Raw genomic sequence first — 27,754 nt, forward strand, 5'->3', positions numbered from 1 at the left:
TTTCTCTGTGATCAGTGAGAGAGGGTTTGCCATGTGGCTGGCCGTCACTTTGATAAAATAAAAAGTCTTCTTTGAACTGTTACAGTGTGTCATGCCCACAAGAGGCATGTGATATTGCAGGTTTATTTCTTAGCACATGTTTTTGTGAATAATTTCTTTGACATTTTATTATTGTATCTGCACCATATTAGTTTTGGTTTCTGTTATTTTTTCAAAGATGTATTGTAAATGTTTCTAATAAAACAAAAATGAAATCATCTCCGATGGATTTTGCTTTGTCTTATGAGTATTAAAAAAAAAGTTGCAGTTGTGAAATAGCAAACTAGTACCATAAGTTAAGTGTAGCCAAAGTACCATACAGTAATTCCACAGTATGTGATTTTTCAATGAAAAAGTAGGTACAAATAAGGCATATGATTAAGGCATAAAATAAAGGAGCAAGACTTAAGAAATGAAATTTATTTATACATATGCAATCCAACTATACACGAGAATTAACATTAAAACCTCTAACCTTTACCACCCAATGTACTATTGGGAATGCCACAAGGAAAAAAGCAGTGTTGTTGGGGAAAAAACTCAGCAGGATAATGACTGTTTACACTGTTGACCTTCGGCTGTGGTAAAGGCACACTGAAACTTTCCCCACACCTCCCCTCTTTTGCCAAACTAGCAGATCTATAAGGGCTAGTATCCTCCCTAGTGCTTACTCTTACCAACCTACTGACAGAACTACACACACCCAGAAAAAACAGAAAATATAACCATAAAAAGAGACCTGGGACACTCTTAAGAGATATCCCAGAAGGCATTATACTGTTCCAGTTACATACAGTGGATAAGGGGGGGTGGGCAGTGAAGGAGTTCATTTACAGTAAAACAAGCCATCTTGTGTACATCAGACACCCAGCAGCGGGCAAGGCTGAGTGCCCTTACTACCCATCTCCTGCAACATGAGCTGTCCATCCATCCAGGACAGCAGGCAGCAGGGAGGGCTCCACTCAGAGACCATGGTTTATGACCACCACCCCTCCAACCAATATCCCCTCATCACCCTCCCATATCTACACAGCCATGGGGAAAGCGACAGCAATTCAGTTAAACAGAAAAACACCCAAAAGAGCAGGACTGGTTTGTTTGCAAAAAAGACATAGGCCTATGTGAGAAATATTGCTGTGCACAAAGTACTTTGTAATGGGTTTGAGGGAGGAGGGGTGAAAATGTTGATCACAAAAAAAATCTGAAGAGCAAACTTTATTCTGTGTAATAACTTAAAGGGAAGTCGAAGTGCACTGATAAAATGGACATGAAAAGTTACCTCCACGGACCCCCATTTTGTGCAGTTTAGATTGGCCTGACATATTCGACCAGGTACATTTGGGATGAGATGGCTTATCTCCGCGTTTCCCCATTAGCCAAGGGTAGTTACATTTAATGACTCCATCAAAAAAGGATTTGATTACCAGTGAAATCAAGAACAGAAAGAGAGAGGACACACTTCATTATTAGTAAGCAGCTTCAGATCAAAACCACCCAGTGTTGCATGTTAGCACAAACCCTTTGGTCAAACAAGACCTCAATATAGTGTTAAATAAATATCATTGGGACAAACTCAAATACGTTTGGGAGGAGCTGACTGACAATGGGGGGGGTTATTGCCCCTTTTCTGTTCTGGGGAATTGGGTGTGTTCACAGGCTTATTAAATTGAGCTGACAATGGGGGATCAGTTCACAATGAGTGAGACAAAAACTGTGGAAAGATATGGCGGACCATACCCTAACATGCTCAATTTCTCAATTCATATAAATTAATTCAATTCAAGTCCTTTTTCATATTTAAAACCGATCAAGCCAAGGCGTAACCATAAAGCTTATTGAATTAGATCGGGACAGACTTCTCAGAGGAAACAATGCAAACAGAGGCTATGGAAACATCTGGCTGCCCCCCTTTGTCTGCCTGTCTTTCTGTCCTTTTGCCTCCCTTTGTATCACTCCCCCCGTTTCTGTCTGCCTGTATCCTTGTCTCTCGGTTTCTCCTCCTTGTCTCCCAGTCCTCCCTCCCCGTCTACCTGTCTGTCCCTGACTCTCCCTGGCGGTGGCGAGGCCTCAGTTGTTCTGGCAGCAGGCACTCGACTTGGCAGCGTTCTGCGTGGGCTGCACCGTGATTGGCACCACATTGGAGTTGGGCAAGAAGTCGGCGTCGCTGCGGCCCGACATCTGCCTCTGGGACACGATGTTGTAGATGGCTGCAGCAGACGGACAGACAGACAGGTGAGGACACAGATAACAGTTGCTGTTGGGTTGTTAGGTGAGGAGAACGGGAGAGTGTTTCGTCAAGGACTACAGCAGATACAAAACTGAGAACAAGACGGTCATGCAATGGGGACCAAACAGCATTTCACTTTCCAGGATTGTGTAAATAAATACCAAAACAAACATAAAATGGAGACAAGTTGTCATAGAAACCACACAGCAGCACACTGTGGCTCCTGGGGACTGAACTTCTGCACCTTCCCTAGGATTACTCGAGTCTGGCACGCCAAACTAACTTCAGACTGACTCATACATGCCACTGACTGGCTGGTGAATCCCCAAGGCAGTTCCCTACCTCAAAATTAGCAAGACATTGAAAACCTACAGTGAAAACGAGCAGACAAGACGACCTCAACTAACCCTTGACCTGGTATGTCAACCACTAGCTAGTCAGCATGCTTCCTGGGTCAGGGAGTTCAATTCCTACATGGCTGTGTTTGAGCACACTGCTATGCGCTCTGTTCTCCTCTCTTAAATGAGCTAATTAGAACTATCGTTAGCTCAATGGGCCTAGTTGGTTTGAAGTTTCTATGAATAAAAAATTGGTTGAAGAGTAGAATGACTAATTGTACAAATGCAGGCAGAATCTCTTGCTAATGTGGAGGGGGGAAAGCAGAACACAAATAGCAGGGAGCATGCTGACAGCCCTATAGCAATTGATTTGAAGGCCTCACTCAGTGAGAGGCTTGTTCCTCAGACACTCTTGGGTTTCTGAGTCGGCCGTTGCTCATTTTTCTATTTTATAGCAGCCATGCCTTAACAAGGCATTTCTAAGGTGTGGCTAATAAGTCAATGCTTCTCAGTAAGTTGCTCTTGTAGAGGTACTTAATGTGAGTTCTGGGTATGAGGGACTAAACGATGAGACACCTGGAAAGCTCATATTTGCATTCCAAAGTACCAAAAATAAATGCTTTAGTGGTTTCCTGGCAAACATCAGATCTGATTGAGGCTCACACAAAGTGGGAGTGTCTGAGTGTGCCAATTACAGATGCTTTTGACCTGCAGAGTAATCTTACAGTAGATGCCTCGTAATAACCTGGATTTTGCTGCCATCTATTGGTGGAAGATAAGTCAGTGCTGAACAAATGGACTACAAAGCTCTCAGAGTACAAATAATATATATATAAAAACTACAGAAACGTTTGGTATGGCCGTTAATATAGGAGAGACCTTTACTTGGACTAGCAACTCTTTTTAAGCCTTTTAAGTGTTAGAGTAGGCCAGCTCTTTCACAAGATGGCATGATTCTGTGTGCACTACAGGGTGAACACAAGTTGCAGTTTGGGGCAATTCCACTTTAAAATGTATACCAAAAAAAAAAACATTGATTTCAATGATGAACAAACCATAGAACACTATGCATAAAGACTAATTTTAACAATTTCCACAGAAACTTTTACAAAAACACATTTGCAGGAAGAACTGCGCAGATACAAAGTTTGGTAACAGAATAAAACTGAGGGAGATTTTACCGTAATTTACCGTTTCCAATAAATGTTATTTTATACTGTATAAATTGTTCAAAGTAGTTACTGTGCATAGAGTTGTATGGTTTGTTAAACTTTTAAATCAATGGTTTTTGTTTGGCATACATTTTAAAGTGAAAAATCGTCACAGTGTAATTCCGTAACGATGGAATTGCCCCTTATTAAAATCACAAGCAGTCCCAATGTGTATGGTAGGCAGTATTGCATGGTATATTGTACACTAACCTGTGAGAGTGGTCTGGAAAGCCAGCTCCACATTAGAGGAGTCTAACGCCGAGGTCTCCAGGAAAGACAGTCCATGCTTCTCTGTAGAAAACGGGGGGGGACACACACACACTCACAGGTCATATTCATTGTCCATACTAGTAGGCACTTCATAAAACAGCTATCCAGTCACTATACATCAGCAATGAGGCTTTTTGCAACAGTCACCACAGTGTAGGCTAACTGATAGAGCAAATAGAAATGGCATGATGTCGATGACCCTTTGTAGTAGTGCTGCATAAGCCAACCCTGGTGACAAATCAATAGCAGAAATTGAATGAGAGCCTGTGGTTTTACATGGTATGTTGTTTTGCTCTACACAATGACGCCTTCCAGTCTGGCTTGGCCATCACAAGGACAATTCCATTTGTTCATATACATCAGCCACTCTTATCAAGAGCAATTTACAAGTCAAAGTGTATTCCATGCATGAACTAAGACTCAAGGTCTTAAGTAAACACTTGAAAACTATTATGCAGAGCTACAACAAAGGAGAAGTGTGATAAGTTGGAAATGTCACATTGGAGTGTGGAGAGAAGCTAAAATCATAATGGAGTCAACTCGACTGGCTTTTTTTCCAATTGCTGGGAATGTGCATTCAGAACCATGGGCTGTTAATCACTGACAGAGGCAGCCTGATGGGAGCTCTGTTGTCTCTACATCAAAGAGCAGCCCCTAAGGGGAAAGCAGACAGTGACTGACAGTGGAGGGCATTCCCTTGTCCATTGGGAGGCTCAGGTGCATCACTTTCCCCAGCCCCAGATTATTTTTGAAATGTTCTTGTTCCAATTTTGAAAGCAAGATTATGGTAATGCTTATCAAAACATTGGTATTGTGTTGTTGTTCAGCTTGCTGTATCACTTTATGTCCACTGCTATTGCGAATAAAAAGCAAAACTTATCGAGGGAGAAACAACTCTCCTGTACTGTCCTCTTGGCAAGGTAATGCTGCTGTAGTAGAATAAACAAACAGATCAACTAGATGGCTATAAAACTAGTTGATGTGAGGGTACCTGCCAAGGCCTTGGCCTCGTCCGTGGGCACGGCCCTGAGGTGGCGCAGGTCACTCTTGTTGCCCACCAGCATGATGACAATGTTGCTGTCAGCGTGGTCCTGCAGCTCCTTCAACCAGCGTTCAGCGTTTTCATACGTCAGGTGCTTGGCGATGTCGTACACCAGCAGAGCCCCCACTGCCCCACGGTAGTACCTACACAGAGGACAGGAGGAGGGAACTAAGTGTTACTGGGAGCAGTAGTGGACAGAACACCAGAGCATTGGCTGAGTCAATGGATTGGTACATTTAGTTAGTCATTCCCTAGATGAAATGCTATTGCATACATCATAAGCAAAGTGCTCAAAGTTGTCAACAAGATGAGAAAATTGGAAAATTAGCAGAAATAGGCTGGAATGTTCTGCATGTACAAACATCCTCAATGGCTGCGTTTACACAGGAAACCCAATTCTGATCTTTTCCCCCCACTAATTGGGTTTTTTGACCAATCCCATCAGATCTTTTTCAGAGCTGATCTGATTGTCAAAAGACCAATTAGCTAAAAAAGATAATCAGAATTGGGCTGCCTGTGTAAACGCTGCCAATATGTCACAGGTGCCTGGCAGACAGACCCAAAACAAACAAATCACTACGTGTTCGAGCTGTGTTAATACTCACGCGGAGGTGATGGCTCTGTAGCGCTCCTGTCCTGCCGTGTCCCAGATCTGGGCCTTGACGGTCTTGCTCTCCACATGGATGCTGCGCGTGGCAAACTCCACCCCAATGGTGCTCTTGCTCTCCAGGCTGAACTCGTTGCGGGTGAAGCGGGACAGCAGGTTACTCTTCCCCACTCCAGAGTCCCCAATCAGCACCACTGGAGCACAGAGAGAGGAGCGAGGGCATGAGTCAGACAGACACCACCAGAATAACAATACAGTACGTTACCCACTGTACAGGGGTCGACAAACAACTTGTTTTCTACAATGTAGGAACAGGAACACTCAGTGGGGGTAAAAAACAGGTCTGACAAAGAAAATCATGGTAGAAGATACGACAGCTCCTGATTGGGGTCTAAGAGCATTGCGCCATGCGTCTACTGCTCTGTTAGTGATTAACAGTCTACTGAGAAGGCCTGACTGTACTTGACTGTAGTTCAATAAACAATATTTGTGCAAAATACAGGCCATCTGGCTTGTTTTTGCTTTTGACAAAGACCCATGACGTGACGTTTCAAACTTCGTGAGGTAGTGTAGCGCCTAGGCTAAGTATTGTCATGAATAACCAAAGTTTGATTTAATTGACAAAGAAGATGAGGCCTTGTGTAGTTCAGCCTATCCACTGAACCCTGCCCTTATGGAGCAATGAAACATTTGGCATCTGTTCCCGTTTTGACACCCGTTCATTTCCAAACACAAGGTGGGGGTGTGTTGGGAAAGAGGATTTTACAATGACTGAAATCCAGGTGAGTCAGGAGGAAAATCCTAACTCAAAGCTCACCACCCTGTTATTAGGAAATAGGAACTGGTTGTGTGTTGACGAGGTCTTATTGACACATCTCCCACTCCCACAGAATGTAGGCTGTGTTAATCATACAAGCTAAGCATGGAAGCTCATCACATGAAAATGCTACAGTGGTGCAACAGACAGGTAGAAACCTGTCTACCAATTGACGATTGTGCTGACTGACTCAAGCTAGGAGAACCTAACAAAAGTTCACTTGTTCCACAGGCAATCCATCGGCAACTCTCCACATCAGTTAGCAACATGAGAACTGGGACTTTATAGTTCCAAGAAAATCCTTGTCAGTTGCAAGAAGGACTCTGAACTACAATTCCCATTGACTAGCCTTTCTGGTAACAGTGATAATACGGTGGCTGAGGAACGAACAAAAGCATTATGTAACTTTCAGTGTACTTGTCACCAGAAACATAATATCACCAATTTAGTCTACGGTATTGTGTAGGCTGCATTCCAGAGTTCTAAAGCTACAACCATTGTTCTATTCTTGGTCGCCATCACTACATAGCCTAGGCCTAAACAGTGTAGTCTAGCTTCCTTCAAAATCTAAATTCTATTTCCCAATACAGTATAAGGAAGTTATTTTAAGTAGGCCTATCTTATCTGGAAGTCAAATCAACAAGAGAGCATATGTTTATTTGTAAAGAGAACACTCAGTAGGAGTCATTTCAACAAGAAAGCTGGTCAACTTGCTGTGCAACACTTACAGGCTCTTAGTCGGGAGCAGTGATTCAACCCGCTCACCTGACTGACTCATGCCTAAACAGTGAGGGGTGCAGTAAAGACCGCAATTAAAAGCAGGAAACTGGAGGGGGAGGAACCTACTGGTTATGTGGCCTACTGACAGTCCTCACTTTATGCTCTATGGGGCAGTGTGTTCTAGCAGTGTTCCACTGAATTCAGATAATCGTGCTATTTGGACAGCACTCAAGGCATTTTAACTGATAGTGAAGTTATGCTCATCTTCCCTACTGTCAGGGCCCTTCTGTATAGGGACACACACAGACAAACAAACACTCACTTGATTCATGCAAGTCTTTCCAGTTTGACAACCCATGCCTGTTTGGGGTTCTACATTTGAACAAAGGACCCTGTGCACTTCATGTCCCTTTGTCCAGGACAAGACAACCCACATGGGAAGTAGTTAGTGTAAGTACAGGGGAACAAAGGGGAAACATTTGTAGAGAAAAAAGAATTTGCTATTATTGTAACATACCAATTGTTGATGTATTCCTAAAAATGTAGGCCTACACATTCTCATATGTAGGTCTAACAATAGGCTACAGTGCATGTGCACAGAAAAGTCTGGGAAAGGTACAACTAGACAACATAGAACATAAGGTCATGTTGAGTAGGGGCCAATAAGCTTTCACTCTGTGCTATCTGTTAGATGAATTAGGAATCATTAGGCCAAGGTCATCTTTACTCCACTTCATTCAGATATAAACAGATCGTGGAGATGACAGCTTTCTCTAAACCCAGTGTGACTCACCAATATACCAGGTCAATGGAATCCCTACAAACAGAATGGTGCTTAAAGGCTAAACCATGTGGTCACCTTAGGGCAATCAGCTTGAGTAAATGTAGTATTTTGAAGTGTCATAGTGCCACAGTCAGTGGGCTATATGACCCCTGTTGACCAATACTTCCTCTCCTGATGATTGCGTCATTGGCCCACCACAAGACGACTAAACAACAGATGTCATTTACTGGATACTTGGTGCTTATTAACGGTCAGTGTGCAGTGCTGTTGCAATCAACTAACTTAGCCTACTACACAGCTGTAGCCATATTTATACTAAATTGTAACAAAATGGTTGTAGCAATTCAGAGTGAAGTTTTTACTGTAACTGGTACTGCTACGCATTTCATCGTGTCATTGAGAATTGATTTTGGCAGCGCTCGTTACATAGTTGTAGCAACACAGTCCGATTACTTTTGACAGGGCGGAAGCAGCGACAAATGAAATGTATTACATTGAAAGCGGTGTGGTGCTGAACAAAATGGCAATGTCCTAGTATCGTAAACACACTCACCTTTGAAAAGATAGTCATATTCGTCTTCTCTATTCGTCATTTCTTCAACGTTTCTACCTACGGAAAAGTGAAACGTTCAAACCCTCCCGTGGTGGTTTTTCTTTTCAATTCGAGAAAACTTCTTGACCATTTATCTCGCGACCGACCGCTTCCTCAGAACGAACAACCGAGTCAAAAAGGTCAACACCTCTAATATCCTGACGTTATGTCCTAATATATTATTCGACTATATGTCTCCTATTATACTGTGAAATGTTAAAAGACAACAAACTATCTTCCACAAACTTTCGACTCCTCTTCCCTACCACTTGCCATTTCCGAGCGACGTAACGTTGAGTCTCTAGCCCCGCCCTTTACCCAGTTTCAACTGGCCAGTCGACGACAGATACCTGTCACTGACTTTCCTGTGATTGGTCTACTTTTTTGTCATTCATGATTTGCCTCCATCGATCCTACTCATCGACTTTTGGGTGACGTCTTCAATCTCAAGCCTTTCCAGGTATGCTGATGCCGCGTTCAAAACAACTGGGAACTCGGAAAAAAACGAGTTCCGACTGGGAAAAAATCGTTTTGAACGTTCATACAACACTCGGAATTCCAAGTCGGGAACTCAAACCTCTTTCTACAGCTCCAACTTTCCGACCTGAAGATCACTGACGTCAGGATTTGACCACGTTTCTTCCGAGTTCCCAGTTGTCGTGAAAGCACCATGAGCCTCAGGTTTAATGGATCCTTGGCACAGTATCATAATGACATCACAGCACTGCCGCACGTGAACTGTAGGCTATCTAAATATATTCATTTTTTTCAATCTGGATGTAGGCCTATCGGTCTATTTAAAAAAAAATATATATATATATGCGCCTTGGGTCTGAAAAAAGTGCTTTACAAATTAAATGAATTATTATTATTATTATAGGTTTAGCCAAGGGCTACTTATGAGATCAATATGGTCAATGTCTGATCATTAATGGGATAACTTCATTAGATTCAAAAGCGATCCTCACAGATGGAAAATGTAGCCTATTCCATTATATTCTCTTCTATCAGTTGCTGTTTGTGTATTATACTTATTGGCATATGCATTTATTTATTATAATCTACAGGTATGAAATGTGTGTATGATGGATTGGTTATTATTGTAAAGGAAATCAAATGTCAAAAGTGATAATTAAAAGGCAAGCAATAATGAACCTGGCATCTGAGTGCAAAAAATATTCCTGTATTGTAAAATCATCTCTCAATAAGAATAAACCATTTTGGAACAATGTAAGGATAAGATAAAAAGTACATGTAACTGTAAATTAAGTAAACAGAGCACAAACAACAGTGACAGACAATTTAATTAATCAAACTTTGTGTAAAATGCTAAACATGGTTTTGGCACCTGTTGTCCAACCTCACAATCACAAAAAAATACAAATATTCTGTACATCAGTTGACTACCTTTCTTTCTAAAAACATTTCTCCTTCCAAGCAAAGTTGAATCTTAGAAGTTTACACAAAATCTTTTTTTATATATATTTTGTTTATATTCAAACCATTTCTGGATTCTTTGGGAAAAAATGGACCATGGACCTCCAGCCATGTACATAAACATTACATAATCTTTAGGAATGGAAAACTCATTCTGTCTGCCACCATGTAACTGTGTCACATCAGAGTGGTCTTTGTCAGCATCATTCTTTTCAATCAGGCATACACCATTTGGGCACACTAACTAGAGGAAGATGGAGTGCTCTATACCACATGGGGTCATAATGGGGGTGGGTGGGGCAGGCAGCTCCATAGTCACCCTTTTTGTCCCTCTCCCCCCTCCCTCACTGGGTGGTTTGTCCCATCAGAGGTTCCTACAGCAGGGCTTCTTCTCTTCAGGGTCGCCTGCAGCTCTGGGGATGGGGCTGGCCAGAGACACGGCACTAATGGACCCCCGGGTCACCTCTTTACTGCTCACCTTCCTGTGGATCTCTGATGGAAGAGGCACAGGGATACAGCATGAATTCTGGTGCAACAAACAGTGACAAAAAACCATTCACCACAAACTGCCAGTGACACAACTGCTTACACAAAACAATAAACGTGGCACCAGCATTTTGTTCTGCAATGCCAACTTTCCACTCAGTTTTACTGATGAATTACTGAGCATTGATTGCACTACTATTACACCAGCATAACAAGGTTAGCTAAAGAGATAAAAACAAACAAATCAATAATAGTACTGTAATATATAAAAGTCCATTACCTCCAAGGACATTGTAGAATGCCGTCTCAACGTTTGTGGACTCCAAGGCTGATGTCTCTAAGAACAATAGGCCATTCTTTTCTGTGTAGTGAGAGAGGTAGTGTTACTGAGTATTTTCTCATAATTTAAGTTTGTCAAATCTGGGGTGAAATACTGCCTCAAGCACAGTGCTTGACTTGGACTGAAATAGGTTCCGGTACTCATTTTGGGTGCCAGTACTGTTTATATTTAGGTGCAGGAGCTCAACAATACTTTTGAGCTAATATTCTATAAGACGGACAGCAGCTCAAGCAGTAGAACATTTGAGGTGCCGGTACTCAGCTCCCAAGTCAAGCACTGCTCAAGCCACAGGTTTGGACCAATAAAGGCTATTGGCCGATTGGCTGTTGTGAATATTAGCATATTTGCAATGCAAAACCACAATTCATTATATAAGGGAACAACATTTGGAAGTTATATGCTTTGTGCAATTTATTATGTTTATTACAATGGAGTCATTGTTATTATCCTAGGATATATTCATGGTGCCAGAGTCTTGGCAGCTGTACCTGCAAAGTCCTTGGCCTCCTCAGTTGGCACTGATCGCTCTGACCCCAGATCAGTTTTGTTGCCCACCAGCATGACTACGATGTGAGGGTCTGCATGGTCATAGAGCTCCTTCAGCCAGCGCTCCACACTCTCATAGGTCAGATGCTTGGTGATGTCATAGACCAGTAGCGCTCCGACAGCTCCTCTATAATAACTAGTGAGAAAATATGAAAGCGAAAGAGGTGGTGAGATAAGTCAACACCTTACCCGTAACCTGATGTTTTTATTCATATTGATACAGTATGTGATGGGTGTTGCCTCTGAGTATCCATATCCCATTTTTCTCTTGAAATGCCATGTAGGCCTCCATAGTATGATACATTGAACCGACAAAAAACGTTATAATATAGACTTGGTTTTTGATTGCAGAAAGACATTTCTAGGGAAGGAAACTTGCATGAGGGAATTTTTCAGTGAAGTAATTACTCAACTCTGGACAGAGAAGAACTAATCCTGCAGGGGTATAACATATCCTCAGATTTTCCATGTCATTAAATTGAATGGACATGTTTTTATTGTTTTGAAACGTTTTCCATGCAATTAACCCTTCCAGAGTCTTTATAAAAGAACAAGTCAGGATTTTCTTAAGCCAGAGAAGAAACATGTTTGGGTCTGGATGTTTATTGAATATGTCCAGCCAAATGGATATTTAGACCAAAATGCACAAGTAGTAAATGACTGAAACAGTGAACCTGCTGTTTGTTCCTCCAGGCTATCTGGGCAAAACGTGAAACCAGTCCCTGTTCACGTGGAGTGTTTGGGCCTATAATACCACCCAAGATACCCACACAATAGTGAGAAATTGTCCTTTTGTGTGTGTGTGTACGTTGGTCCACAGTTTAACCCAGATTACTAACGCGGAGGTGATGGCCCTGTACCGCTCCAGCCCAGCCGTGTCCCAGATTTGAGCCTTGATGATGAGACCTTTCAGCTGAATTGTACGTGTGCTGAACTCCACCCCGATGGTGGTGCGGCTGTCGTGGTTGAACTCGTTCTTGGTGAAGCGGGAGAGCAGGTTGCTCTTGCCAACACCGGACTCACCTATCAGAACCACTGGAGAAGATGGAAAGGGGAGAGCAGGGCGTGAGTTCAAGTAAACCAGAAAGATGCTTGAATATGTGCTTTACATCCACAGTGAGTCCCTATTATGTGAATGAATGGTATGTCTATCATTTAGGAAGGGGACTAGGTGTGTTTCATCCTAGACATAGACCACTTTATTTTGCCTTAGTGCAGTTGCACAATAGTATCTGGTGTAGAACCTCAAGGTGCCATTTCAGGGCACAACACATTTACAATTACAATAATGAGAGTAAGTAATGGATTTTACACACAAAAACAATGATTATTCAATGCATTTCTTTCTTCACTGTTATAATCTCACTCATGTCACCCCGTTGATTAACACCAACTCATAACTACAATAAGGCTGTTCCCTGAACATAGCGTAACTCTTAGGTGAGGCCTAGGTGTGTCCTCAAACAGCCCACTCAATTTCACTAACCTTACCCTAAACCCTCAATCTTAGTCTGTTGCTCATTGTTCCCATTATATTATTAGGAATCTCTCCACAATGGTGTTCTATGACAGAAACAGCACCACACCCGTGCAAATGGTTACTGGGCTAATTATGTTAAGTGAGGAATGTAGAACAAACCATCTGAGAAGTAGCATCAAAATCATGGGTCAGGTGTCTTTAAAATGAATTATCATGCTTGTTCGTGTTAATTATCATCTAGGAAATGGGAGCTAATATGTAATTATTTTGCTCTGTAGGTTAAGAGATATGTACAGTAATGAGGGGTCAGTTGTTGAAGAGAACCAAAGGAGAACCAGAGAGGATGGCATGTATTGCATTGCTCTTGGGGAATTTCCTGTAATGAAACAGGCCTTCAAAAGAGGAAGCAACTACAAAAATAATGTGGTACAGTTTACACTGATACTTCCCTCTATCTATCTTGCTGTGAGCAATCAGTCTACTGAGTCCAAACAGAAGAGGTACAAGGAACAATGAAGCCCCCCTGTATGTTTCAGTGACTCATGTGTTTGCTTCTAGAGTGTGGGCAGCTGACTCAGAAAGCCAGCCTTGGCCTACTTGACAAACATATAGGAAAATATGACCACAAGACGCAATGACACCATGATTTCAACACAGCTGACTGAGCTGAGCCAAACACAAATTCATTCTTTACTCTCAACCATGAGAATGTGAGCGGAACCAAGACAGGCATCCAAGTTCCATGGCACACCAGCAAGGAAGTTCTAAGAAGTACCCAGGAAACTAAGAATGTGATAAAGAGCAGTGTGCAGAAGGTCAAAAAAAGAGAACGACAGGTTTATTTAGTACGGTCACTTAATACATGTTCTATTTATTGCACTCCAAACCATAAGTGGAGATATGATATGCACATATTGATTCTCTTCCATGCATGCTGATTTATGCTACAGCAGAGCTTTTAACAGGCAATAAGCTATTTGTCAAAAGCAAAAATGTTGGGGCCATGCCTGTGTCACGGATTCTGCCGAGGCTGCTCCTCCTCCTTGCTCGGGCAGGCTTCGGCGTTCGCCGTCCCCGGAGTACTAGCTACCACCGTTAGATGTTTCGATGTTCGATTGGTTTTGTCTGTCTATTGCACCTGTGTCCGTTTGTGTCTGATTATGTGTCCTATAAGTTGCCTGCTTTGTGTTGGTTAGTTTGTGTGTTATTGTTACGCCTGTCCGTTAGTGCTGCGTGTTTCTCTATGTTTGTTGTTTTCGTTGTTTACGCACAGTTTGCGTAATCGCTCGCCTCTGTTTTGTGTTGAGGCCGTTATTGTATTTTGCCTAGTGTTTCACTAGTAAAGACTGTTGGACTAAGCTTCGGTGTCCTGCGCCTGACTCCCACACCACATTACATCAGCCCTTGACAGCCTGTTCATGTTCCCAGATTTACATTCTAAAGCAACTATCCAGTTTCTGGTCTCCGAATCCAGTTTAGATTTAACCCGAAGTGTAAAACAGGCAGCAGGAAAGAATGTTTACGAGATGTTCTACTTTGGTTTGTTTTGGGTAATTGTTCACTCCATTGGCAGATCATTGTTCTGCTTTTTATTAGACGAGATGAAAATGTGGCCATTTCCCCTCCTCCCATACTCAGTAACCTCTTATGCAAACAATACCCCTGGTTTCCATGGTTTATAGGACAAGAGGCCTTGAAGCACTCTACTGCCCTGTTTTGACTTTGTTCTGAGGAAAAAGGGGATTAAGTAAGTTGTGGAAAAAACTCCCCTCATTTAATAATAATTCAGTTTTATTTCAATTGATTTATGACTGAGCAGTTCCATCACCTTATTTACATATAAAATCTGCATTTACTTTTAGACAATCAAAGCAGGGAATAATTTAGATTTTACTTCATGATGTCTGGATGGTTTCAAAAAGAAAGTTATAGTAGAATTAGGCCTAGTCCTTACATGTGGATCAGAGAAAGCACAGAAAAAATTTGACTTCATCACCTACTGGCCCAACCAACTGGGATTTCTTGTTTCCCTATCGACAAATCACTTCACCTCATCATGCACAACATCACCTCCTCTACCACGCCTGTAGCGTATAGGACTTAGTTAGTAGGTCATGCAGTGTAACAGAACACATGCTTCTCTCGTGTGACTATAGATATAATGGAAAGAGTAATAGGATCAAATATTCAGGAATGTGTGTTTGCCTGGAATAATATTGATAAGCTTGTGAAACTCACCACAATAACAATTGGAGGTCGAGAATGTATTCAGTTACATAGAGAAATAGAATTCAAGTTCATAGAAATAGCAACATTCTTGAAGTAGCACCGTCTTGACTAAAATACCAACAGGAGCTTATTAATGAACCTCAAGGTTAGAGGCATTCTTAAAAAGTACTGGATAAATCTCCTAGACCTGGGCCCGTATCCACAAAGCATCTCAGAGTGGGAGTGCTGACCTAGAATCTCTCCATACAGTCTTATTCATTATGACCTAAAAGGCTACACTGATCCTAGATCAGCACTCCTACTCTGAGATGCTTTGTGGATACGGGCCCTGTACTACAATAATATATTTCCTATGACTGTATACACTATGCAAGGCAACTTGCTTCTGAAACAGGGTGTGTCCACACTAGACTGTCTGTAATTTCAACACAGGTGAGAGTGACCTGCATCCTATCTGTGTGGTAGATGTGTTACTAACAGTATACTGTGTGCGGTTGATACTGTACTGGCACTTAGCTTCTAGCCTCGGCATACACAGACTAAATGACAGAACCCAATGGTTGTCTGTACTGAACAACACTGCGCTAGCTCTAACAATAGAAAAAGTAGGTTTCAGAGTCATTCTTACAATTTAAACTCTGTTGACATATACATTACATCATTATTGTGGCTCAGTTGGTAGAGCATGGCGCTTGCAACGCCAGGGTTGTGGGTTGCGATTCCCATGGGGGAGCAGTAAGAAAAAAAGTCTGAAAATGTATGCACTTGCTACTGGATAAGAGCATCTGCTAAATGATGTAAATGTAAGCCATAAATCAGTTAAAGGTGAAAGAACAAGGACTCACCCTTAAAGACAAAGTTGTAGGCCTCATCTGAACCCATGATCTACCCCTTCAGTGGTGCCACAATGTGAAGCCTTGTCTTCAAGTCCAGCTCTCAAAGTGTGAGGGGAAAAAGGAAAGATGACACTGGCCCAGAAGCCACTCACCCTAATCTTCAGATTTAAAAGAGGAAAAGGAGCCGCACAAGTAGGTTGTTTTAAACACTTTGCAAGTCGCCTGTCCCCCTCTATGTTTAATAGAAACTTAGATTGTTTACAAGGAACTGGCTCCGCTGTGTCATCAGGTAGTTCTGCTGAGGAATGATGGCAGTTGGGGGAGTGGCTTGGTGTTAGTCCATGGCAGGTTGAACAGGTAGGACAACCACATGAGCAACTGTATGAAAAAGAAACAGCTACACACCACCTGCTGGACAAACCAAATGATTGTCTTCAGGAAATTACTGTTTCCCTATCCCTTTTTCATGGCAAGAGACAATCATTGCTTCGCCTGAGGTGTATTCACTAGGAACCAAACAGAAGCAAACCGAAAAAAACAGGGAGGGACCTACCTGTCAAATAGAAAAACATTTTAGTTGTAAAACTGTTTCCATTGCAAAACGTTTTGCTACGGTATGTGACTAATTAATAAACCCCCGGTTCTGTTAATCTCAAACCAGGAACACATAGCAACAGTAAAAGGGAGGTTTGAATGGTCAAACACAAATATATATCAGTAAGAACAATACTGTCAAACAATTGAGGTGGTGATGAAATCTTAGGTCAGTTCAGCAAACCTGTAATATGTCAGTTCTGCAAAAAAATACTCTGCACCAAAAATTATAATTTATGAATCAAATACATAAAACAATTTCATATATTTGTGAAGACAAAAATAAAACCTATCTTTCTTGATTTTTCAATGGGGAAAAAACAGGCTAGCCATAAACCTGTTACAAAAGGATATGATACATTTTATTGCGTGGCAGCAACAGACAAATGTACGATTCTGACTAGGGTAAACAATGAATGCCTTAAAGTTAATGTGTCAGCATTTTCAGCAGTTGGGAAAGAAGTCCTCTTACAGGCAGCAAAATTCATTGAAGATTTACATTGCCAGCCCCACACAATGTGTGAGCTTGACTTTTGGTTGACATTTGAACTGCATGCCACAAAAGGCCAAATGACTAAAAACTCAAGCATTAAGTTAGAGCATATTGAGTATAAATATAGTAATCAGAACATAAATACTCAGTCCATTCATACACAGACTGTGGTGGTTCATGAAGACCAGGTGAAGCCTTCACTTATGCAACAAGAGTTCATGTATTTTCAGGGGCGCCAAAATTGAAGACAACACTCCAGCCAGACACCCCCCTATGACGCAGCAACTTGGGTTAAAGGTTCCTCCAGGTACAGTACCAGCGCTTCAGCCTAAAAAATACCACACAGACAGGAGAAATATGCTTAGTGTGGTATGCAGACAGTCTGTGCTCATGGCTCTTTAAAGGAAAGACATGCTTGGTCTCTTCCGGAATTAGTCAATAGTGTTTTGTAGTTTCAAATACAGCACCTCACAACACAATTCATACACCAATGTCATCCGCACTCAAAGTATTCCTCCTCACCTTGGCTTTAAGCATTCCAAAGCCCACAGTCTCTTTGGCATACATGCACAGGAGTAGGTTAGCTACCCGTGTGATGGCCACCCTGCCTTCCTGCAAAGAGAAGATAAAAAAGGAATTGATAAAAATGCATGCACATTATATTTCAATTGACCTTTGATGGTAATACTACTTGCCAAGGTGCCAACAAGCCTAGGTCATCATTTTCTACCACTATTTAACTGACGTTATAGGGCATACAACAGATTTTCTCTGGAGCCTCTGGTGACTGTGATACTCAATGGATAACCAATGTAAGGCAGAATGATATAACAAACATTTGGTTCATGCATAGTAACTAGACAATATAGTCCAAGCTCTCTAACCATGCAATCCATCAGAATAAATTTGAGTTTGTCTTCGTTGAAAGCTTGATGCCCATTCTTGTCATAGGCCGCCCAGATGTTGCTTGCGATTGCAGCGGTCACTCGAGCGTCAGTGTCCCCATAGCCAGAGTAAGCCAAAAGAGACCCTTCATTGTTTAACAATCTGCGGGGAGAACATGTAAATACGTTAGCCAGGCAGAGTGTTAGCTAAGACTTACCTACATGTAGGTAGCTGTTGTTACAAGTCTTCTTAAGAACAACTCATTAGCTAGCTAGCAGAAAAGAACGCTATATTCACGTGCCTCTGCCACTCGATACTTACAGTGTGCTTTGTACCCCGCTTGTATTTGCCTGGCTGAGAACTTGCGTCAACGCTTTTGGCCGCAACATGGTTGGAGTGAGCAATACTTTGCAGCAACTCGATTAATTTAGGCGAAATTATCAAGAAGTGTATCTTATCATCCAGTTCAGTGACTTCTTCAACAACAACACAACCGCAATCCAGTCAGCTGACGCTTCCTCTTCTTCTTCTTCGGTGGGTTTTATCGGCGGTTGGCATCCAACGTTATGGTGCATTACCGCCACCTAATGTACTGGAGTGTGGGCCAGCGACAGGGAGAAACTAAATCCAACCTGCCAGCCCAGTTGCTATTAAAAAATATAAAATATTTGAGACTATATCTAATGAAGTTCTACTCAATATACTCTTTAAACTAATTTCCTGTATCCCTTTCTCCCTCATACTAGATACTCTCTTTCCCTCTGATACTGCCCACACGGTAGCAATACATGCTCTACGGTCTTTTGTTTCCTGGCAATAATCACACTTTCCTGTTGGATGCTTTCCTATCACATTTAAAGTCTTGTTCAACCGGCTGTGTCCCACCCTTAATCTTGTAAAAAATAACTTCCTCTCTTCTGTCCCTTCCTGACGTCCTCCCCTCCGCGACTTTCCTCTGTACTTGAAATAAATGCCTGTTAAGGGCTTGTAAGTAAGCATTTCACGGTAAGGTCTACACCTGTTGTATTCGGCGCATGTGACAAATATTCCACTGCTCCTGCCCTCTCTGCACCATCACTGTCCATATCAGGCTTTTTACCTCTGCCTTGCTCATTAAAACTACAACATTCCCACTACTAAGTGCTTGTTTAGCCAGTACATCAACTGCCTTGTTCCCCTCCACCCCCACATGGGCTGGGACCCAAGTAAATCTTATCTGTATACCCATCTGTCTAATCCTGCCATGGGTTTGTAGTACTTCATAAAGCAGGTCTTGTCTGCTATGTGAGCTAAAGGACTGCAGACTAATCAACACTGCACATGAATCAGAGAAAATAACTACTCTGTCTGTCTTGACTTCCTCCACCCACTGCAAGGCCAACAGTATGGCCATCAGATCCGCCATATATACAGCCAGATGATCTGTAATACGTTTTGTGACTGCCACCCCACATTCCTGCACTACAAACGCTGACCCAGTACGTCCTGTCCTTGAATCTTTTGAACCATCTGTGTAAATGGCCACAAAATCCTGATACACAGTATCCAGACATCTATTTAACAAATCAGATGGATCAACACCCTCCCTATCTTTCTGTAGTCTCTCCAACACTTTTAGATCAACTACTGGAGGCGGGAGTAGCATGGTGGATTTACAGGAATAACTACCGTTGGACTAAACTCCCTTCCATACAGTCCCATCTCCTTCGCCTGGGTATTACCCACCCACCCCAAGCTTGTGTTCTGTCCTCACTCATGTTCCCAGCATGGCTGTAAAATCCCTTTCGCAGGATGAGACACCCCATGTCCCTGTAGGTTGACCCAATAATTCATTGCCAGCTGCTGTCTCCTAATCTGCAATGGCATACCCCCCATCTCCACCTGTAGTGCAGCCACTGGGGAGGTCCGAAACACCCCCACTACATATTCTGAGTCCTTGTCCCTGTATGACATCTAGCCTTTCCAATGAGGTCCGGGCTGCTGAACCATACACTATACTGCCATAGTCTATTACAGATCGGATCAATGCAACATGCATGGTCCTCAGTCAGGAACGCCCAGCCCCCAACTCCTTCCCCATTAGACAGTGCATCACATTTAGCACCTTCTTACACTTTCCCACCACTGTTTTAATGTGTTCTGCTCAGGTCAGTCTAGTGTCAAAGTATACCCCAAGGAACCTGAAGGACCCCACCCTCTCCAAGTTTCTTCCATATAACCTCAAGCATACCTCATCTCCCACCTTCCTCCTGGTAAAGAACACTGCGTTTTCTCTACAGAGAACCTGAATCCCCACATTAATGCCCACCGCTCTACCTCATCAATTGCTTCCTGTACCTTCCTGACTATGTATGGCACATCTCTTCCCCTCTTCCGTAAAGCCCCATCATCTGCAAATAACAACCTCCCAATATCCGGCCGTAACTGAGAGTAAACATAATTGATCATGATTGAGAACAGAGGACTAATCACGCTCCCCTGCGGTGAACCGTTATCCACCAGGTAGCTGCCTGATAGTCTTCCCCACCCTCACCTGGATAGACCTTCCAAACAGGAAATCCTTTATCCAGTTGTATGTTCTTCCTCCTACCGCCATAATATCAAGCTTGATTAACAACCCCTCCTTCCACATCATATCATTCGCCTTCTCCACATCAAAAAAGACAGCTACAACAGTCTCCTTGTTCACCTGAGCTTTCCTGACCTCTGCTTCTAAGCAGAGCACTGGGTTCATTGTTACCCTTCTTGAACAGACTCTGATGTGGCGATACTAGCCCCCTGCTCTCCAGGAAGTAAGTTAGCCTCTCCGTAATCGTACATTCCATAATCTCACATACATGTGAAGTCAGCTGACTCCTTCAACGTCCTAATACAAATCATAATGCATTATGGGAATGGCACTGGCAGTGGGTTCCAGACCATTGAAACCAGTCACTGGAATAATATATATATATTCAAAGTACACCAATTATAGTATTGATATCCCTTTCATGTTGCTCCTGAGATGTTAAACACTTGTCCGAGTAAAGGGACTGGGGGAGAATCTGTGTTAGAAGAACAGAGTTAGCTGCAGTATCCTGACTGGGGCTAATTGCAGTTATTGAACAAAGACACAAGATGGTATATCTAGGGCACAAAATGGCATATATCCCCATCATATTTTCAGACATGGGATTCCAACCAGTTAAAAGTTCTTAATAACTACCCCAAGTAAACTCATTGCGGTAGGCCCGGATGAGTCTAACAATTGCATTGCTTTCAACTTCACAGCCCAAGCATAATTGATGAGACTGAACTAGCCCCAGTCATTTATTTATAACTTACACAGCTTTCCTTTAGCCATACATTTAAACCAGGATCTTCAAAGTTATCTGAAATGATCATAAATTGAAGATCTAAGAAATCCATGCTTATTATACATTTTGTCATCATGGAGGAAAATGAAGGAATTCAAGCTCCACTCTGGTGGATTTTAAAACAGCTTAATGCTTAATTGCCATTAAGATACTTCAATGTTTATTACAGTTCACAATTTATATTTTCAAGCTTGGTCCTTTAATGCTCTACCAAGTATGCATGGTCGCCACTATAACTTTCCCACCTCTCAGACTACACACAACAATTCCCGTACAAGTTGAACAAATCATCCATATCAAGTTCATATAACTTCATAACATTCACAATGTAGACTAGTGTTCATCACGCCTGGTCCTAGAGGGTTGGTGGTGAACACGTGTGCATTTTGAGAAGGATAGAGAATCTGAATTCAGCATAGGACATAGGGTGGATCCCTCCAGGATCAGGAGTGAAGACTACTGGTGTAGACCATGCTTCTGAACTAAATGAATCACCACCACACACACTTGATCACGTTTCTTGAAAGGTATTATTAGAATAGATAACAGAGTGAAGGGACTCCAAGAAAAAGGCAGAGCTGAACAGATGTTCTTTAACTGTAGGTACTGCAACTAATACGTATGGGTTTAACAAAAACAATCTATGCCCTTAGTACACTTTTTGTTACTATTGATTTCACAAATGATTTGAATATATTGCTGAACCCAACACATACATTTTTATCAGGCACTACACCACTGCTTGTATGAAAAAACACAAAATGGTTAATGTAAAAGGTGTCTGCTTTTTTTTTATCATTGCTCAGATTAAAAACATTGAGGTCTTATCACTTAACCCATAAATCAGAGCCTAAACTGTAGAATAATTTACACTCAATAGCATTCATTGACTCAATGTAGCTTTGACTGCAGAGCTCACCAGCTACCTTGCTTGACCTTCCATTCTGAAAAACATCCCTTCCAAAAAAGCTGAAAGTGTAAGCAAACAGCTGAACCAGGGGCGCTATAGTGCTCAAACTGAGAATACAACAGCCTATCTGTTTTGAAGGAACACGTCAAATGTCAAAAAATTCTTCAAGCAGAAGGTAAGTTGAAGATGAGTGATAAAGAAAAGAGAACGTAACTTCTACAGCTCTTGTAATAAATACTAGTCAATCAGGCATGATAGAGTGAAATTAAGTAAAAACAAGCAGGTTCTCGTGACAATGAAAGAATGAGGGATTCCTCTGACCTATGATTTCAACACTCATATTCCTCCAAATGTCAACTTGTTACCGGCTAAACACAATCCATTAAGATGAGTCAATTCGGCAACCTCATGCATGTCCAGCAAATGGGCACAGTCATTTCAGAAAGAATCTCCCGTAGTCAACAGAGGAAGTAGTGGTGTTAGTGGTGGCGTCATTTTGCAGCGATGTCATCATTCCACAGGGTTGATATGAGATCTTTCCAATAGAAACTTGAATCTGCACACCCACATCCCTCTCCTTCCCACCTTCTTATCTTTCCTATGATTCACAGATCAGCCAAAGAGATGAATAGTAATTGGAATTCAATTGAGTCTATCTGAGGGGCTTGTCAGACTGTGTGATGAAGGACTGTGTTCATTTGTAATCTCCCACTCCAGCCCTCACCCCCCCCCCCCACCTAACCTCTCTCCCAGTAATCTCAGGGGGCTAAGGGAGTTAGGAGGGCTGGGAGCCCAGCAGTCTCTCAATGGCAGCGTTGATGTCTCCCCCCGTGGCGATGAGGGCCTGCAGGTTGGCCTCGCGGTTGATGAAGCCCATGGCGCTGAGCTGGTCCAGCTGCTGCTGAAACCGCACCTCCGGGGTTACGGTTTGGGTCTGCAAAGGGGAGCATAGCCAAAGTAATTTTTTAGATGAGCCTGCATGGAAAATGTTGCTGGGGTCCTATTTGAGTGACTGTTAGGAGACAAGTCTCACTTCCAGTATTCATTGGCTTTAGGTCAATGAAGTCAGTAGAAACACAAAGCTAATGCTAACCCACTGGACAACAGCAAAGTATAGTAACCAAGTAGAAAGTCAGAAATGGTGTTTGCAGCTCAAATGACTCACCGATGAGCCGCCTCCTCCTCTAGCAAACATCTGTAACATCTGCTGCATGAGCTGCTGCTGTTGCTGGGATGGGTTGGTGGCAGCGGTGGGATTTGAGCCCTGTGTTGGGGGAGGAAGGTTTTCTGGGGCCACACTGCCTCCTGTGGTTGGAGGAATCACTGGGATCCCACCAGGAGCCAAACTAGGAGAAGAATCATAGTTTAAGTGGCATGATAATAATCAATAAAATCAAAGGTATAAAGCACGAGTCTGGCCAGTAAGCATCTACTGGATAACAGATAGTACAGTACCTGGGCATGAGTCCGGGGGCTTCCGTTTGTAGGGTCTGCAGGCCCTGCTGGATCTGCATGAGAGCCTGCATGGCCCGGGGGTTAGTCATCACGGACAGTGACTCAGGATTCTGCATCTGTAAGACAACCATCTAGTTGGTTAATCCAAATTGTGTTCCATTTAGTCACAACAGAAACTCAGTGCCTTCCATAACAAGAAAAAAAAGAAAGATGACAGTGTTATCAGTATGTGGAACTAAAATGTATAACTGGAGACAGAAATCGGACCTGTTGGAGAAAGACCGGCATCTGATGTCTCAACTGCTCCTGTAACTGGGGGTTTCCGGCAAAGAGGGGGTTGTTCAGCATTGCCTGAGGGAATGAGTAAAGCATTAAGCAATGATTCTACTCTTCACACAAAATAGCCTAGAATATTCAACTTATCAGTAGGATTCAGGACTTCTGTTTCTTTCAATAAGCAGAGAGGGCTGAAGTTGTGCAGACCTGTGAGGCAAGGTCGGGGTTCTGCGCCAGCGACTGCATCATACTGCGCATGTAGGGTGCAGACAGCATGTTCTGCATCAACTGGGGGTTCTCGGAGATCTGCTGCATCAGACTCTGCATGCCAGGGCTACCGAACCCACCTGGACAGATTATAGGGTGTGGAGTGAGAGAAACAGACCAAGGATCAGCTAAGCAGGAAAACAAGGGTTATACTTAAGGTTGGTTTGTTAATACAGGTGTAGGGGGAAATATAGTTTTGCAGATTGACTAAAAGGTGAAAGTGCTTCTGGGGTAGTTTTATTACCGTTGCCCAGCCCAGAGGCGTTGATGCCCAGGGGGTTGGAGGCACTGGGTGCAGTCCCGCCAGCGGAGGAGGTTGTTGTCGTGGAGGCGCCAGTCCCGCTGCTATCTGAGGGGGTCGTTCCAGGGGGTCCCCAGGGGTTTGGTAAGGGCTCCCTGTTCTCTGTTCTGGAGGGCTGCACGCCAGAGTCCAAGTTTCCCCCCAAAGCAGAGAAGGGATTGTTTCCAAACTATGGATGGAAAAAAAGTGGACTAAGTCACAACCTGACTTGATTCAAGATGATTGTATTTCTACACATGGTATTCGCAGGAATAATAGCTACCTGCTCTCTAGCGGCACTGAACATAGGCTCCTGGATGTCTGTGTACATCCTCCGGAGGGCGTTGTAGCCCCCAGGGATGCTCTCCAGGTTGCTAAGCGCCCGGTCCTGGTTACGCATCATCTCTTGCATCATGGCTGGGTTCCTTGCCAACTCCATGGTCTGAAGAGAGGAAGGGAGTTAACGTTATGCATCTGTGCATGAGCCTCCTCACATCCATTCCTCCCAACGTTTTGGGAGTGGTGCGGTCTAGTTTAAGGGTTTGAGCCTATGTACATTTGCCCTGTTACATAGGCCCCTTTTCACATTTAAACTACATTGCAAGCTAACTACATAAACAAGAAAAATGGTTTGACAATGAGCATTTGATCTAAGTAATGTGCTCTTCAAGCGTAGGTTATTTTATTTAGACGGATTAAATAAAGACACACAATGATTCCTCAGAACCAAGCCTATGACACCTCTAGCAAAGGACCCATCTGAGCTCCAGACCTGACCTGTCTCATGAGCTCAGGGTTGTTGAGCATGTGGGAGATCTCAGGATTGCGCTCCATCAGCTGCTGCATCTGAGGGTTGGTCACGATCATCTGCCTCATCAGGTCTGGGTTGGACATCATGTTCTGCACCAGAGGGTTGTCCATGATCTGAGACAGCATCTCCGGGTTGGACATCAGCTGTCTCTGCATCTGCTGCTGCATCTCCATGAAGTTGGCCGAGCCCATGCCCATGCCTGACAGGCTAGATAGGTCACCAAACCCACCTATGCAGACACAAGGGGGCGGTGGATTAATGGCAGGATATACGTTAGCGCCTAGTTGTGTGGATGTTGAGTAGTTGTATGGCAATATGGCCATCTTTCTGTGAGACTGTTTAGTGGGGACTGGGTCACTAACTCAGTAAGTTGGGTGGCTGTGTGGAGGCTGGGGTAGGCCCAGTGCCTGGTGTTGTGCTGGCATTGGGCGCTGGGCTGGGGTTGATGCTGCTGTTGGCCTGGGGGTTCCCTGAGCTGGATGCCGAGGCCTGGGATGTGCCACCACCTGTGGCCCTGGATAAAAAGTGAGGTCATCATCAACCTAAATGTTCCTATTATCACACACAAAATCTTGTAACAAGAATAGTGGGCAAGAAATGGTAGAGAACCAACATCTTCTTACTTGGGAGAAGTCTTGATGACAAGGTGAACAGTGAGTCCGTCCTTGATGCTGTGTTGGTTCAGTGTGTCCCCATCCTTTAAGATTTTGCCAGCAAAAATCAACACCAGCTGGTCCTGCTTGGCATTAAACCTTTTGGATATCGCCTCTTTAAACTGTATACACGAGACAGAATGAAGTGGCCGGTGAAGACACATGGGAATAAAGAGGATAGGTACACATCCAAATGATTCAGTCTTGGAAAAAAAAGTTCTCTCGACAGCTAACGTTAGCTAGCTAACTATGTGAATCTGCTAGCTGTAGCTTTAAACTTTATAAGGACCATGAGGCCAAATGTTAATGGTTTAGGAAGTCACCAAATACAGCATTAACCATGTCGCTAGCCGTAAGATTACGATCAGTTTCCCGATTAGCTTTCGCAATGGCCGGGTACTCCGTTGGCTAGCCGGTTATCAGCTAGCCTGATCGCGGCTAACGTTAGTTAGCTAGATGAGCCTGACAGCGACAAACGTAACTGGCTAGCTTGCTGGCTCACAAGCTAACGTTAGCTAGTTACGTAGTTAGCTAACTCATGCTTCCTATAATATGTCTTTACACAGTACCGATTATGTACAAAACACAAGTCAAACTACTATTAGGAACCTATTTTCAAGGAAATGGACAAGCTGAAAAGAAAGATTACTAGTCGGGAAATTGGGATAATTCTCTCACTTAACGTCGTAAACTAGCTAGCTACTAGTTAGCTAGCTAACTTCGATTTATGCTTGTTAGCCACAGCATGACTTGCATAACTGACTGTAGATATAAATGCGAATACCTGTGCAACAGAAGAATCCTCCGAGATCGCTATCTCCTCTTTATCTTTCGGAGTTTTTACCGTGACCACGATCATGGTCCCGTCTGAGGCAGCATTTTCAACAACGTTGGAATCCACAGTGGGATCTGTGCCGCTGTTCTCCGCCATCTTTACTCCTCTTTAAATTCACTACATCCAGAGAGGAAGAGGAAAAGCGAGAGGTTTTACTCAGCCCAAAATTTGTCCACGAAAATAATATTGGTCAATGAGTGCCGAATTTGGTCAACAAAAATGTGTATTTTTTATTTGCTATGTGAGGATTATTTGATCAAATACAAATTTCGTAATGGTGTACGGACGTGGCATTTTGGCAATTATGGAAAGAAACTACTTTATATCGGAGTTGTGCCTGTGGTCATAGAGATAAAGGACTCATCATATAACACGTTCAAACATGGACATTGACATTGAGGGTTTCCACCATTAAAGCGGTCAACTGGGTGGGGATTCCTATGAGTTGGGAGCAATCAGCCAATTAAGAAGAAGAGCATTTACTACTTTAAAATGGAGATAGCCTCAAAGGCGCTGCCAATGCTGTCACAGACGCTATAATGTCACATACACAAAGATGAGTCCTCTATCTATCTCTATGACCTGTTGTTCATACTCGTATCGGCCCTTTCATTGGCTAGAATGGTTCCACCTGCTCTCCCCTCCTCCCGCCCGCCTTCCATTTTTGAGGACATGTATTTCCATTGTTATAACGGTCACTTTACTATCTTGTCAATATAATAAACAATCTTTGCTGCGTCACAAAACGAGCAAACAAGATTCTCAAGCAGAGATGAAAGCAGTATTACCTGAGGTTTATGGAACGTTGACGTCTACTGGTGTGGGGGTGTCATTGCATTTGACCAAAATGTATGTGTGCTACTCAATGATGTACAGTACCAGTCAAAAGTTTGGACACACCTACTCATTCAAAGGTTTTTCTTTATTTTAACTATTTT

At 42.9% G+C, this 27,754-nt stretch overlaps 4 protein-coding genes across 5 annotated transcripts; all 4 read right to left on the reverse strand.

Moving 5' to 3' along the window:
• Positions 1-444: 444 nt before the first annotated feature.
• On the reverse strand, positions 445-9,164 carry LOC311140374 (ras-related protein Rab-11A-like). The gene is made up of 5 exons (XM_084175403.1): positions 8,609-9,164; positions 5,733-5,928; positions 5,077-5,270; positions 4,026-4,106; positions 445-2,246 (listed from the first exon to the last, which is right to left on the reverse strand). The coding sequence occupies exons 1-5, from the start codon at positions 8,646-8,648 to the stop codon at positions 2,107-2,109; spliced, it is 651 nt and encodes a 216-aa protein (XP_084031529.1). The 5' UTR covers positions 8,649-9,164; the 3' UTR covers positions 445-2,106.
• Positions 9,165-9,809: 645 nt separating this feature from the next.
• On the reverse strand, positions 9,810-16,605 carry LOC311140375 (ras-related protein Rab-25-like). Of its 2 annotated transcripts, none has more exons than XM_084175405.1 (5): positions 16,011-16,605; positions 12,317-12,491; positions 11,399-11,592; positions 10,851-10,931; positions 9,810-10,576 (listed from the first exon to the last, which is right to left on the reverse strand). In XM_084175405.1, exons 1-5 carry the CDS (start codon positions 16,045-16,047, stop codon positions 10,449-10,451), a joined length of 615 nt encoding a protein of 204 aa, XP_084031531.1. In that variant the 5' UTR covers positions 16,048-16,605; the 3' UTR covers positions 9,810-10,448. The 2 variants fall into 2 exon arrangements, with proteins under 2 accessions (XP_084031531.1, XP_084031530.1); XM_084175404.1 differs by having other exon boundaries at positions 12,296-12,491.
• A 211-nt stretch (positions 16,606-16,816) lies between these two features.
• LOC311140378 (ragulator complex protein LAMTOR2) lies at positions 16,817-18,506 on the reverse strand. The gene is made up of 4 exons (XM_084175408.1): positions 18,295-18,506; positions 17,973-18,135; positions 17,611-17,700; positions 16,817-17,416 (listed from the first exon to the last, which is right to left on the reverse strand). Exons 1-4 carry the CDS (start codon positions 18,360-18,362, stop codon positions 17,360-17,362), a joined length of 378 nt encoding a protein of 125 aa, XP_084031534.1. The 5' UTR covers positions 18,363-18,506; the 3' UTR covers positions 16,817-17,359.
• A 2,743-nt stretch (positions 18,507-21,249) lies between these two features.
• LOC311140364 (ubiquilin-4-like) lies at positions 21,250-26,941 on the reverse strand. The gene is made up of 11 exons (XM_084175392.1): positions 26,766-26,941; positions 25,952-26,103; positions 25,691-25,842; positions 25,295-25,557; positions 24,801-24,959; positions 24,482-24,707; positions 24,178-24,317; positions 23,962-24,045; positions 23,695-23,810; positions 23,405-23,585; positions 21,250-23,173 (listed from the first exon to the last, which is right to left on the reverse strand). Exons 1-11 carry the CDS (start codon positions 26,910-26,912, stop codon positions 23,015-23,017), a joined length of 1,779 nt encoding a protein of 592 aa, XP_084031518.1. The 5' UTR covers positions 26,913-26,941; the 3' UTR covers positions 21,250-23,014.
• Positions 26,942-27,754: the final 813 nt, after the last annotated feature.

The sequence above is a fragment of the Coregonus lavaretus genome (assembly GCF_964263955.1).
Source record: "Coregonus lavaretus genome assembly, chromosome: 13".
Taxonomy (NCBI): Eukaryota; Metazoa; Chordata; class Actinopteri; order Salmoniformes; family Salmonidae; genus Coregonus; species Coregonus lavaretus.